This window comes from Nothobranchius furzeri, chromosome 13 (assembly GCF_043380555.1).
Source record: "Nothobranchius furzeri strain GRZ-AD chromosome 13, NfurGRZ-RIMD1, whole genome shotgun sequence".
Taxonomy (NCBI): domain Eukaryota; kingdom Metazoa; phylum Chordata; class Actinopteri; order Cyprinodontiformes; family Nothobranchiidae; genus Nothobranchius; species Nothobranchius furzeri.
Window position 1 is genome coordinate 55,809,125 of NC_091753.1, and position 12,307 is coordinate 55,821,431.

The 12,307-nt window shown below is 40.6% G+C and overlaps 2 protein-coding genes across 5 annotated transcripts in view; both read left to right on the forward strand.

Annotated features, from left to right (window-relative positions):
• Positions 1-12,307, forward strand: part of LOC107395542 (olfactory receptor 52K1) — an 82,268-nt gene that overhangs the window by 4,750 nt on the left and 65,211 nt on the right. For 3 of the 4 annotated variants that reach the window (XM_070543659.1, XM_070543658.1, XM_070543657.1), the window contains 2 exons: positions 81-249; positions 8,432-8,531. The gene's annotated coding sequence lies outside the window, so the exon portion shown is untranslated. The remainder of the gene's footprint in view (positions 1-80; positions 250-8,431; positions 8,532-12,307) is intronic. The other variant, XM_070543660.1, reaches the window with a different exon arrangement.
• LOC107379911 (olfactory receptor 11A1-like) lies at positions 11,003-12,261 on the forward strand. The gene has a single exon (XM_015950872.3). It carries the CDS (start codon positions 11,003-11,005, stop codon positions 11,936-11,938), a length of 936 nt encoding a protein of 311 aa, XP_015806358.1. The 3' UTR covers positions 11,939-12,261.

The window sequence follows — 12,307 nt, forward strand, 5'->3', positions numbered from 1 at the left end:
TGTAAGAGGATACTGATGACATTATTTCCTATGAAAGTGTTTCCTATGTACTTATCTGTTGTTTCTTTATTTATCTAAAGAGGATTAAGACTTTCCTGAGGAACACCATGACACAGGATGGGCTGAATGCTCTTGCCATGCTCTCCATGGAAAAAAAGCTTGTCACAAACATTCCTGACTTCAATAAAAAGCTCATCGAGAGCTTTGCCACTCAGAAGGACAGAAGGGCAACATTTCTGTACAAATGAGGTATCACACACACACACACACACACACACACACACACACACACACACACACACACACACACACACACACACACACACACACACACACACACACACACACACACACACACACACACAAATGCATCCACTTGATCTTTGTATAAAGTTGACCTTGGCACAACACTCCAGAAATATTTAACAGTGTAAATTTCTGGCATTTTGTCTAAGTAGTGTTTACTACCATTACTGTAACAGTGACCTGCTCATAATTTTTCGTGTTCACTCAAATGTTGAAATTAAACAAAATGTTTTTGTTACTTGCCTCTTGCATTGCCTATTTACCATTTATGGTCGTGTTATTTTATGTGCAATTTAATGCAGTATTTTTCAACCTTAGTCCACAAGGCAGCGTGCCAATAGTCAGACACACCTGGATTAATCAGTTTGTCCAATGATGTAAGACAGGAAATAAAAGAGCTGTGCGTAATTCAGGAAATAGTGAAGTTGTGCACAAAGCTCAGAAAGCACAAGTTTGTTTAAAAATAAAAAATAGCACAGCCCCACCAAAATATTTTTCACCAGCCACCACTGCTCGTGCATGAGGCGCGCATGCTGTACGTGCACACTCCTTAACGAAAATAACAGCTGAGACAGTCCCGTGTGTGTGTGTGTGTGTGTGTGTGTGTGTGGCCCGGAGGACAGAGGACAGGAGAATAATTTGGTTCTGTACCTTTCTCTTCAGCACAGCCGACAAAGGTTTATGATGGGTCAGTCCTCCTGCATGCTCAGATCATTCCCTTCCCTTGCTTGAAAAGTTGTTCCAAAATGAAAGTTGAACCCACATCTTTTTTATCTGTGAATTCAATGCCGTTCTGCGAGTCTCAAATAAAAATTTGGGCATCTTACTGTAAAAAATATACCATTAATGTAAAAAAGAAACTCTAAATAAACTATGTTCCGATCCAGAATCGAACCCAAGTCTTCTGCTTGGGAGTCAGACATCTTACAAGGTGAGCTACACACCAGTAACATTCAGACTATCTAACTTTTATATCCTTGATGACAGCTGAAACAACGTTCAAAGAACGGTTCGGAGTGAAAATGGCTATTTTGTTGCTAATTTGCAGGAAATATCTAGAAGAAAGTTCTACAGAAAGTAGCTAAGGGTCCTCAGAAATGTAGCTAGCTTTGTCACTAGGCGTTAGGAACAGCGACAAAGTGGCACTGCCTCTCTCTCTGCTGCTAAAGCTACGGATAGCAAATGCTACGGGCGATGCCTGAGCGTGAACGCGCATGAAGCAGCCTGCTCGACCCGAGCATCTCTCTTTTTCTGTGATTTTACAGAAAAACAGGCAATCACAGTAAAAATGCCAGGGCTCATTCTACAGGACCAGGGCATTGCAGGAGAATGTATGAAGAAGACATTTATTACATGTTTTGGCTGTCAAACTTCCATAATGTCCCTTTAATTTAGCTTATGGCCAATGATCGTTCTTTTATGCAGTGCCTCTGCTCCGTTTTTTGTAACTTCTGTTTTTATCGGCTGTTTTAACTTTTGTTTTGATTTTAGGTGTTTCTATTTTATGACCGTTTTTAATTATGTTTTATGTACGTAACGGCTTTTTAGGTTTAACTTTGTGCAGTGCTTTGGTCAGCTGACATGCTGTTATTTTTTTTAACTTTATTTTCATTTATTGACATTAAAATAAATATACAGAACTAAATCATTACAAGCCAAAATGAAAAAGGGGACAGAAAGAAGAAAAACTTATATTATCTGCCCCTTTTAAACTAAAATAACATTAATACAAATGAAACAATCATATGATTCTTAAAAAGTTTGAACAATATAGTTTCTGGACTGGTTGGCCGACACAACCTCCACCCATGAATTGAAAAAACGTGAGAAAACAATTTACACAGAAAGAAGCATAAAGTTATAGTTAAGGGAGTTTTTCTCTCCACTGTCGCTTTATGCTTGCTTAGTATGAGGATTGCTGTAAAGTCACTGACACTAGTCAGTGACTTGATGCAATTTGCTGGGTTCCTTATATAGGAAACATTATTTCTGATTGGCTTAATGAACTGACCTGGATTGAAATGTTTATTATATGAAGTGCCTTGAGACGACTCTTGTCATGATTTGGCGCTATATAAATAAACTTGAATTGAATTGAATTATAGACCCATATACCTACATATACATACATATATACACATATGTTTCCTTTTCCTTTTTTATTTTTTTAAATTTTTTTTCTTTCATCCCCCCAACCCCCCTCCCCTCACGCATTTATGTAACGGATCTATATAAGTTAATCATTTCATTTTTTATCTCTTTTTTGAAAGTCAATATTGATTTTGCATTCTTGATTTCATTATTTAATTTATTCCACAATTTAGCTCCATATATGGACACACAATGTTCCTTTAAGAGTATCCGATGTATATTAAATAATTCATGTCCTTTTAAATCATATTTACGATGTCTTTTAGAAAATCTTTTGATTAAACCTGCAGGTACGTTCCTTTTGTTTGCATTATATACAAATTTTAAAATATTGTAGTCCACCAGATCGTAGAATTTTAGTGTTTTTAATTTTATCAATAATGGATTGGACGGATGTCTGTATTTGCTCCTTGTGATTATTCTTATTGCTTTTTTCTGTAAGATGTAAATGGAATTTGTGTAAGTTTTATATGTTCTTCCCCAGATTTCAATGCAGTAGTTCAGGTACGGTACGATCAGTGAGTTATATAACAAATATAATGAATTATTATCAAGTAACCATTTTGCTCTATGTAACAGTGCAATAGTTTTAGATATTTTAGTTTTGACACTATTTATATGCAATTTCCATGACATTTTTTCATCAATGATGACTCCCAGATACTTGACTTCTTCAACTCTTTTAATATTAATCTCATCTACCTATATTTAGTAAAATTTCATCATTTGAATATGTATTACTAAATATCATAAAACATGATTTATCACTGTTTAATGATAGTTTGTTCCCATCAAACCATCGTTTAATTTTTTCATCCCTGTTTGTATCACTTCTATCTCCTGAATAATAAAAAGTTGTATCATCTGCAAATAAGGTGCATTTTAATATATTGGATACCTCAACAATGTTTTTTAAATGCACTACATAAATAAAATTGGATTGGATTGGGGAGTGCAGAAGGGTTCAGCTGAAACCCAACTGTAGTTTCAAAAATTATTCTGTAGCAGTTTCAATATGATGAGTATTTCTTACCTCATTATGAAGTGGCCTCGTGCAGCCACCAGAGGGAGGCCTCGACCCTCTGCAGCTCTCTGAGGGTGAGAGAGGTTGGTACCACCAGACAGGATTAGAATCCCATCTAGGTAGGTCAAGGTGCAGTTTTGGATTAGCAGAATCACGAGGTTGGACATCTTCTTACTTGGGTTTGTTAAGTTTAGTGTCAGGAGGCTCTTCAGAAGACTCCCAGCTCTTGGAACAGCTAAGATTTTTGCTAAAACTCTCACAGCCTGATAATCTCACTGTGGGCCTCCTGCCAGTCAGACCCAACTCAACCGACAATCTCATCCTTTTACAACCATAAAATCCTGCAGAACTACTTCAGAAACATAGACAATTTCAGTTATTGGTTTATTTTTTCGTTTATTTCATTATTATTTTCCTAACACTGCTCTTGTCTGCCGCTCCTCCAACCAACTGACCCGTAATAGTCCAAACTGACAAAAACATGCAGCTTTACTCACTCAACAGAAGTTTTACACAGTGTGAGGAATAATTACCGAGTGCACAATCGGCTTAAAGTTGATGATGAAACTTTAAAACAACTCGTGGCTATTTGCACCTGGAGCATCAGCGTGATGGTCGTCTGTTTGATTTCATCATGTTTGCCGTTGCGTCTGACAGTAATGAGCCCCGATGGGACACCAGAACCCAGAGGACCTGGTCTGTGTGGACGCTCGGACTCTAACAGTAGCACAATTAACAGGATGCTCTGCTGTTGCCATGGTTACAGCAGATGATGTTCCTGTGCCATGTCAAGGATGTGACTGACTTTCAAAATGCAGAAATAAAGTTAAAACTGAAATACAGACAGTTTTCAATTATTAACATAAACTTACAGAAACAAGTAGCTCTGAGACCATCCTAGTGCTAACCCTCTCATACCATAACGTCTTAACTTTGCAATAAGAGTAATTAGATTACTGGTGTCAAATGCTTTAGATGTGATACCAGTTGTATCAGTTTTTTTCTTTTCTATTAAATCCAACACTTTCTTTTAAAAAATGCTTGGGTTGGTATGATTATGTTGCATTCAAAGGTAAATACTTTATTCCAGGACCCTAGAAAACGTAACCAGAATTGAACTTGGACGATAGTTGTTTAAATTATTTCTGTTACCAGTTTTTTTAAATGGAAATAATGCACGCCAATTTCAGTTGTTGTGGTAACATTGCTGCAAGCAAGGATTAGTTATCACAATAAGTATTAGGGTGCAGTAACATCACTAACGATGCTTTTTGAAAATTTCATGGAGATTTTCTCTACTTATGCACGAGAACGCACACTAACTCCACGCTTGTGTGTGGAGAACACACTAAAGCTGGGCGGACATGGTGCAACGTTTTCACTCGTAGCAGTTAGCTTCAGCTCAAACTGCGCTACTTCCTCGAAATCCCACGAGACGTGCTCACACAGGACCTAAAAATATGCTAACTTAGCAGTTTTTACAAGAGGGCCTACTGGGAACGTCTGGTAGAGTCTTCTGTCAGAAGGAGCTTCACATCCCACCTCCAACAGCACCTGCATTCTGGGGGAGGCGGGGGACACTGAGTCTGCGTGGACAATGTTCTGTACCACTATTGTCAAGGTGGCCAAACGAAGCTGCAGCCACAGGGTTGTCGGTGCATGTCATGGCGGAATGTTGAGGAATATTGGCGCTCTCCCCGAGCTCAGGGATGGATTACACAGCGCTGTGAATTCACAGACTCATATAATTGCCGAGATGAGTCGTAAGCTTGGAAATTTGGCTGAGATTCATGCAATGGCACAAGAGATGGATGTGATCAAGGAGCGAGTGGATGAATCAGCACGGATTGGGATAGATCAATTTACGCCATTATTGGTGTAACGGAACGGAAGACTGTGTTTTTTCCCTTCTTTGCTCAAGACTAGTCTGCATGAGATATGGTCTCAAGGTCTCATGCATTCCTTCTAACCTGCTTATTTTCAGCTCAACAGAAGAATGAAGAATGAACTCTTTTCTTTTAATTAATCAAAGAACTCTATTTTAATAAAGCTAATCCATCAAAGTGTTAGTCAATAAATAAGATGTGACCAATATGTGAAATCAAAATATTAATTACTTTATTATGATCCAATAGAAATAATAAGTACTGTGACTTTAAGTGTTCCAACAGGACTCATTTCACGTAGCGTTAAAAAGACATAACACATTACTTTCACTGATCCAATCAGAATCTTACAGATCTGACGGAGGCGTGGTTCTGACGGTGTTTGGTAATTTTCATTCGAGAATAAACCATAACATCCGAGGTATAAAACTACGCCACGTCAGCTCTAACGCCAGTTCAAATCCAATCTAGACTGGTTTAGATCGTACCTTTCTAACAGAAGTTACAGTGTCTGTATAAACCAAATCATGTCAGATTCTACTGATCTGTTCTGTGGGGTACCCCAAGGCTCTGTTTTGGGTCCACTGTTGTTTCTGCTGTACATACACCCTCTTGGACAGATACGTGATTCTTTTCATAATGTCTCTTATCACCTATATGCAGATGATATTCAGCTGTACTGCTCCTTTAAGGATTCTGAGTTCTATAAACTGTCTGAATTACTAGAGTGTCTATCAGCTATCACCAGCTGGCTAGAAGATAAGTTACTTCAGTTAAGCTCTGAAAAGACTGAATGTCTGATCATTGCCCCTGAGAGCATGGTTCCCCTGATTAGTCTAAAACCGGGTCATTTATCCTCTGCAGTCAAGACAAACTTAAGACATTTGGGTGTTTTTGACCAATCAGTGGCTCTTGAAGGCCACTCAAAAACGTTGATCCGAAACTGTTTTTATCACTTAAGAAATATCTCCAAACTGCGAAGGTTGGTGTCAAAACATGAGCTAGAAATGCTTCTCCATGCCTTTATCTCCTCCCATCCAGATTACTGTAACACTCTTCACATGTTTTAACAAAAAAGCTCTTGACCGCCTTCAGTTGGTCCAGAACTCTGCAGCGAGGCTCCTTACTGGAGCAAACAGAAGAGCTCACATCACTCCTATTCTGATGTCTCTGCACTGGTTACCCGTTAACTTTAGAGTTCATTTTAGAGTCCTGACTAGAACTTTCAGGGCTCTACATGGTCAAGCTCCTCCCTATAATTACTGAACTGTTAAAGCCTTATGCTCCAACCCGAGCCCTCAGGTCCACCCACCAGAACCTTCTAGAAGTTCTAAAGACCAGATATAAAAGTCGAGGTGATCACTCCTTCCAGACTGTTGCACCCCGACTCTGGAATGATCTTCCTTTATCCTTACGCAACATCGACAGCCTGGACACTTTTAAAAAACAGCTAAAGACCCTTTTATTTAAAGCTGCTTTTACATAAATCTTTTATTTTCTTATTTTTAACTCAATTTTTAATCTTCCATCTGTTTATGAAATTTCATAATTTTATGACTTTATTTTTTCTGATGTTAATCTGATTCTGTTTTGAGAGCATTTTGATTTCATGACTTTGTTTTATTTTGTTTTGATCTATGTGAAGCACTTTGTGATTCTATGTCTGTGATAAGTGCTGTATGAATAAAATTTACTTACCTACTTACTGCTGGCTTCATCAGAACGTGATCTCTGGCTTTTGCTGGAGCGGTTTGCAGCCGAGTGTGAATCATTGGTGGGAATGAGCTGGGATGAGAATCAGCTACTCTAAATCCAAGACTGTGGTCTTGAGTCGGAAAACGGAGGTCCTGCCCCAAGTGGAAGAATTTAAGATTCTCGGGGTCTCGTTCACGAGTGAGGGAGAGCTGGAGAAAGAGATTGATAGGCGGATTGGTGCTGCATCTGCAGTGATGTGGGTGTTGTACCGATCAGTCGTGGCGAAGAGGGGCTGAGCTCTACATCCTACAATCTACGCTCTTACCCTCGTATGGTCACGAGCTTTGGGTAGTGACTGAAAGAACAAGATCATGTGGTTCATCTGCAGGATGTTAAGCTTGGTAATCCGGGAGAGGCTTGGAGTGGATCTACTGCCTTCCCGGTGAGGTTTTCTGGGTATGTCCAACTGAGAGGAGACCCAAGGGACATTCTGGAGGGACTAAGGTTCTCGGCTAGCCAGGGAACGCCTTGTGTTTTAATCATCCACACTTTATTACCCATGTGCATTAGGGGAGATTCTGTCACCCCAGTCCTTGTGACAAATCTGAAGGTTTTACAAGATGCCCACCTTTTATCCTTCCTCTCCTGCTGCAAAGTTTCATGTTGACACCTCAAACTTTATTGAAGGCCATCGTCTTGGCAACTATTCTTCTCTGCTCTCACTCCCTCTTTCAGATGAGATGGGGACACTTTGCCTCGTCTGCTTCCTATCCTATCTTCCTTTGCTAAGGCTGCAATGACCCACGCCCTGGCCTTCTCCCTTTGAACAGCTTTTAGACGATCTAATCTGCACTTGGCCTTCGCCTGTTGAGAATCTCCTTGCACAGGCTGACACTTCTAGCAGTATACACCTGCATAAATCAGCTACAGGTCTCATTGAGTGCTCATGCTTGTACCAGACACAGGTGAATCAGATGGGCATCCTTCAGTTTAAAGGGACATGATGTAATGAATTAGATTACATGTTATTTAATGAGCCATAAGGCGTGGGATTCCATAGGAAATATGAAATCCACCTTACGGACCTGTGAGGTTATTTAAACCAGAAGATTGGAACTTTTTATTGCAGGGATTAGATAACAGCTTCGAATTCACTCAGAGACAACAGATTAGAGAGAGTCAAGTTTAAAAGTTAAGAATTTTATTACTAACAAATTAAACTAGACTGACTTTAAAACTAAATGTATGGTGTAACTAAAGATGGATGAGACGGTGGATGGATGATGTGTGATGTTAATCAGAACCAGCAAATTGTTATGATTCGCCCCTTTTTGTGTTTGTTTAACCTCTTTTCTGTTGTTTTATTCAGGTCAGCTGCAGCTCCTCTCAGGAGCCCTCCCCTTCCCTGTGAACCTCCTGGAGTGCTGCAGCTGAACCACATCTCCATGATTGCCCTCACCCTATTTCAGGTAACTGCTGCCAGACCTCAGCATGGAGATGTTTTACCTAGTTGCCTGGTTATGGAATGATTTTGGTTTGTGTTTTTTGGTTCCCACAGTCAGTGGAGGAAGTTTGGTCATTAAAACACTTTTTTGAACTCAGGTTAATGACTATTATTCCTGCGATTGGGTTGCTCCCCCCCCCCCCCCCCCAAATACAAATCCGAAGGGACGATTAGTTCTGACGGGAACTGAAGGTGATGTCTTCGCATTAAGCTTTTGTTAGGAGATTCATAAACACACGAGACACCATTTGCCGGTCTACTTACCCTTTGTGGAAGTCCCCGTTAGATCAGGAATGTCGAGGCCTAGCTTGACCTCCTCTGGAACCGAGCCGGTAGGGAAAGCAGCGGTGCCGACTAGTCCAGTCTGTGAGTTACTTCTGGGTACACGACAGTTTGTTGGCATCTGGTGAGACCCAAGCCTGGGTCTTGATGGTTCAGCTTTTATTCTGAAAGGAACTGTTGCCGCAGTTGGTATAGCGACGAATTTTTCAGCTTGTCATTGGTTCTTTTGGTTAAAGAGTAGAGATCAGGACTGGCCACTCCGTCACTTTCTCTGGAACGCTTTGAACTTGTGTTACCGCTGGTTTATGCTTGACGCGTCCGCGAGGTCCGCACAGCTCCGCGCGGAAAAGTTGCGTCATTTTAACAACCACGCCCCTCCACCGCGTCTCCGCACGGCCCAGAATTTCTGCAACGCGCACCTCGGAAAATTTCTAACCACACGGACGGACGGACACGGAAAAACATGGCGGACCATCAAGAACTAGTATGGCAGAGGTTCGTAAATACAGACATTTGTATGATTCAGCTCTCAGAGATCACCGTGATCAACATGTTGTTAATAATTCTTGGAGAGAAATAGCTCGCACTGTCGGAAAAGACGAGAACGCTGTTAAATATGCTGAAATGCCATGTTGTAAACAACAGTAATTTCTACTTCTACTATGGTGTAGTGTTGGGTGCATGCCGTAGAGCTCCATGCTACCCCTTTCAGTTTGGGAGAATATTGGCTCACCGCAGAGACGAGCCGCACGAACCATAAAAGCTGCGAGTTGTGAAGCGCGTTCCATCCGCGAGCTGCATTACCGCGCGGAAAGTGAATGCGTCAAGCATAAACCAAGCTTTAGAGCTGACGTGGCATAGTTTTATACTTTGGATGTTTTGGTTTATTGTCAAATGAAAAATTACCAAACACCATCAAAATCACGCCTCTGTCAGTTCTGTAAGATTCTGATTGGATCAGTGAAAGTAATGTGTCATGTCTTTTTAACACTACGTGAAATGAGTCCTGTTGGAACACTTTAAGTCATATAACTTATTATATTCTATAGGATTATAATAAAGTAATATTTTTATTTCACAGATCAGTCACATCTTATTTATTGACTAACACTTTGTTGGATTGGCTTTATTAAAATAGAGTTTTTTGATTAATTAAAAGAAAAGAGTTCATTCTTCATTATTCTGTTGAGCTGAAAATAAGCAGGTTAGAAGGAACGCATGAGACCTTGAGACCATATCTCATGCAGACTAGTCTTGTGCTGAGGAGGGAAAAAACACAGTAACGCATGAACATTGAAATGAATATGGGGATTAACACACAGATGATTAATTTTAAGCATGTGTGATCAAACTTATTTTTCACAAAGCATACTGATGATTAACCATGAACACGTGAATGTTGCATATGTGATAAAACATCATTTTTCTCTACAAAAGACAGAAAGGTTAGACAAAGTATCTTTGCCTTTATGTTTTTAGATTGTGTCGTTACACAGGAACCATTTTTTTTGGTCTATTAACTTTTTTACAAATATATTTTCTTTACATTCCTGTGAAAAAGAAAGTTGACCAACTTTCGATCGTGGAGTTTTTGTGTCGGGACGTAACGACTGGATCTGCCCGGCTGAAACAAAAGGAACCATTCAAATGTGAGAAATGCTCAGTTGCTTGATGCGTTTTGAGTTATCTCTGGATGTGATGGTGACAGGTTGTTAGTGCTACGACAGATGTGTGATTTCTGTACTTTTTTCCATCTGTAAGACTGATTACGTGTTTTCTTTGAGGCTAATTCAATAATGATGCTGCCGTGGAAGTTAGCTGACTGTAGACATGGACGTAATTTGTGTGTGTGTGTGGGGGGGGGGGGGGGGGGGGCACGGGGGTACATGTCCCCCCCACTTTTTCCAAAGTCAAGTTTTGACTCCTGCACTTTTTACCATCCAAAACAATATTACGCTATATTAAATTGACACTGGTTGAGCTCTAGGACCAAGCAGAAAACAACCGTTTGTGTTGAAGCCTGTTTCCCATTAGTAAAGATACCCCCCCCCCCCCCCCCCCCCGTGTCCCCCCCACTTCTAAAGTGAAAATTACGTCCATGAATGTAGAGAATAAAAGACGGCTCGGACGAGCTGCAGCAGCTGCGTAAACATCATGATCAACTCCACACAGGTTTCCTTTTTCACCCTGACTGCTTACTTTGACTCCGGAGCCCTCAGATATCTGTATTTTGTGTTGCTCTTCTCCTTGTATGTTTCAATCGTTGGCTGTAACGTTCTGCTCATCGTGGTTATTTATGTGAACAGGACTCTACATGAACCCATGTACATGTTTCTGTGCAGCCTGTTTGTGAATCAGCTGTATGGAAGTACAGGCTTGTTTCCCTTCCTGCTGATCCAGCTTCTCTCTGATGTTCACACCATTTCTGCTCCTCTCTGTTTCCTGCAGATCTTCTGTGTTTACTCTTACGCAAGTATAGAGGCTTTGAATTTAGCTGTCATGTCTTATGACAGATACGTTGCTATCTGCTTGCCTCTGCAGTACCAGGCTCTGATGACGTCTAAAAGAGTTGCCGTGCTTATTGCCGTCACATGGTTGTTCCCTTACTTTTCTATAGCGGTCCTGGTGTCGCTGAGCGCCCCGTTGCCGCTCTGTGGGAACGCCATCGACAGGATTTACTGTGGCAACTATTCTATAGTTAAACTGAGCTGCCTGGACACCAGACTCAACAACATTCTGGGTCTTCTTTACACCGCCGTCTCCATTGTGCTTCCTTTTTTTATGATTCTTTACAGCTACGCAAAGATTCTTGAAGTTTGCTTCTCTGGATCCAAACAGACCCGGCAGAAAGCGGTCAGCACCTGCTCTCCTCACCTGGCTTGTATCCTGAACTTTTTTTTTGGTTGCTGTTTTCAGATTGTCCAGAGCCGGTTTGATCTGAGCGGCGTTCCGGCTGTGCTGGCCATCATTCTTTCGCTGTACTTCCTGACCTGCCAGCCGCTCTTTAATCCGCTTCTGTACGGGCTGAAAATGAGCGGCATCAGTGAGGCGTGTAAGCGTCTGATATGTGGAGAAAACACAAATAACTAACTCATCAGACATGTTGAGTTTTGCTTATCATACCTGAAACAGGCTCCTAAAGCTTCACCTGAGCTCTCAGTGAGGGGTGAGATTATGTAGATTAGGATTAGATTATTGTTGGTGAGCTGCATTGATGAGAAAACAGGAAAGCTTTTAAATGATTGATTTAATGTTTGTATCTGACACGCCACTTGTCCTCCATCCCTTACACAGTTTGAGACGCTGCTGTTGTGTTTATAGAAACTGTAACTGAATATATTTCCAGTTTTATGATTGTTTTTTTTAATATCAGAAACTGCTTTCAACACTAAACTAATAAAATTTGTAGCTGTCTGGCCTACATTTGCGAGTAACCACGTTATTATTATATTTATAATT

Excerpts from the sequence above, each read along its gene's own strand:
- LOC107379911 (XM_015950872.3), top strand. The coding sequence starts at position 11,003 with ATGATCAACTCCACACAGGTTTCCTTTTTCACCCTGACTGCTTACTTT.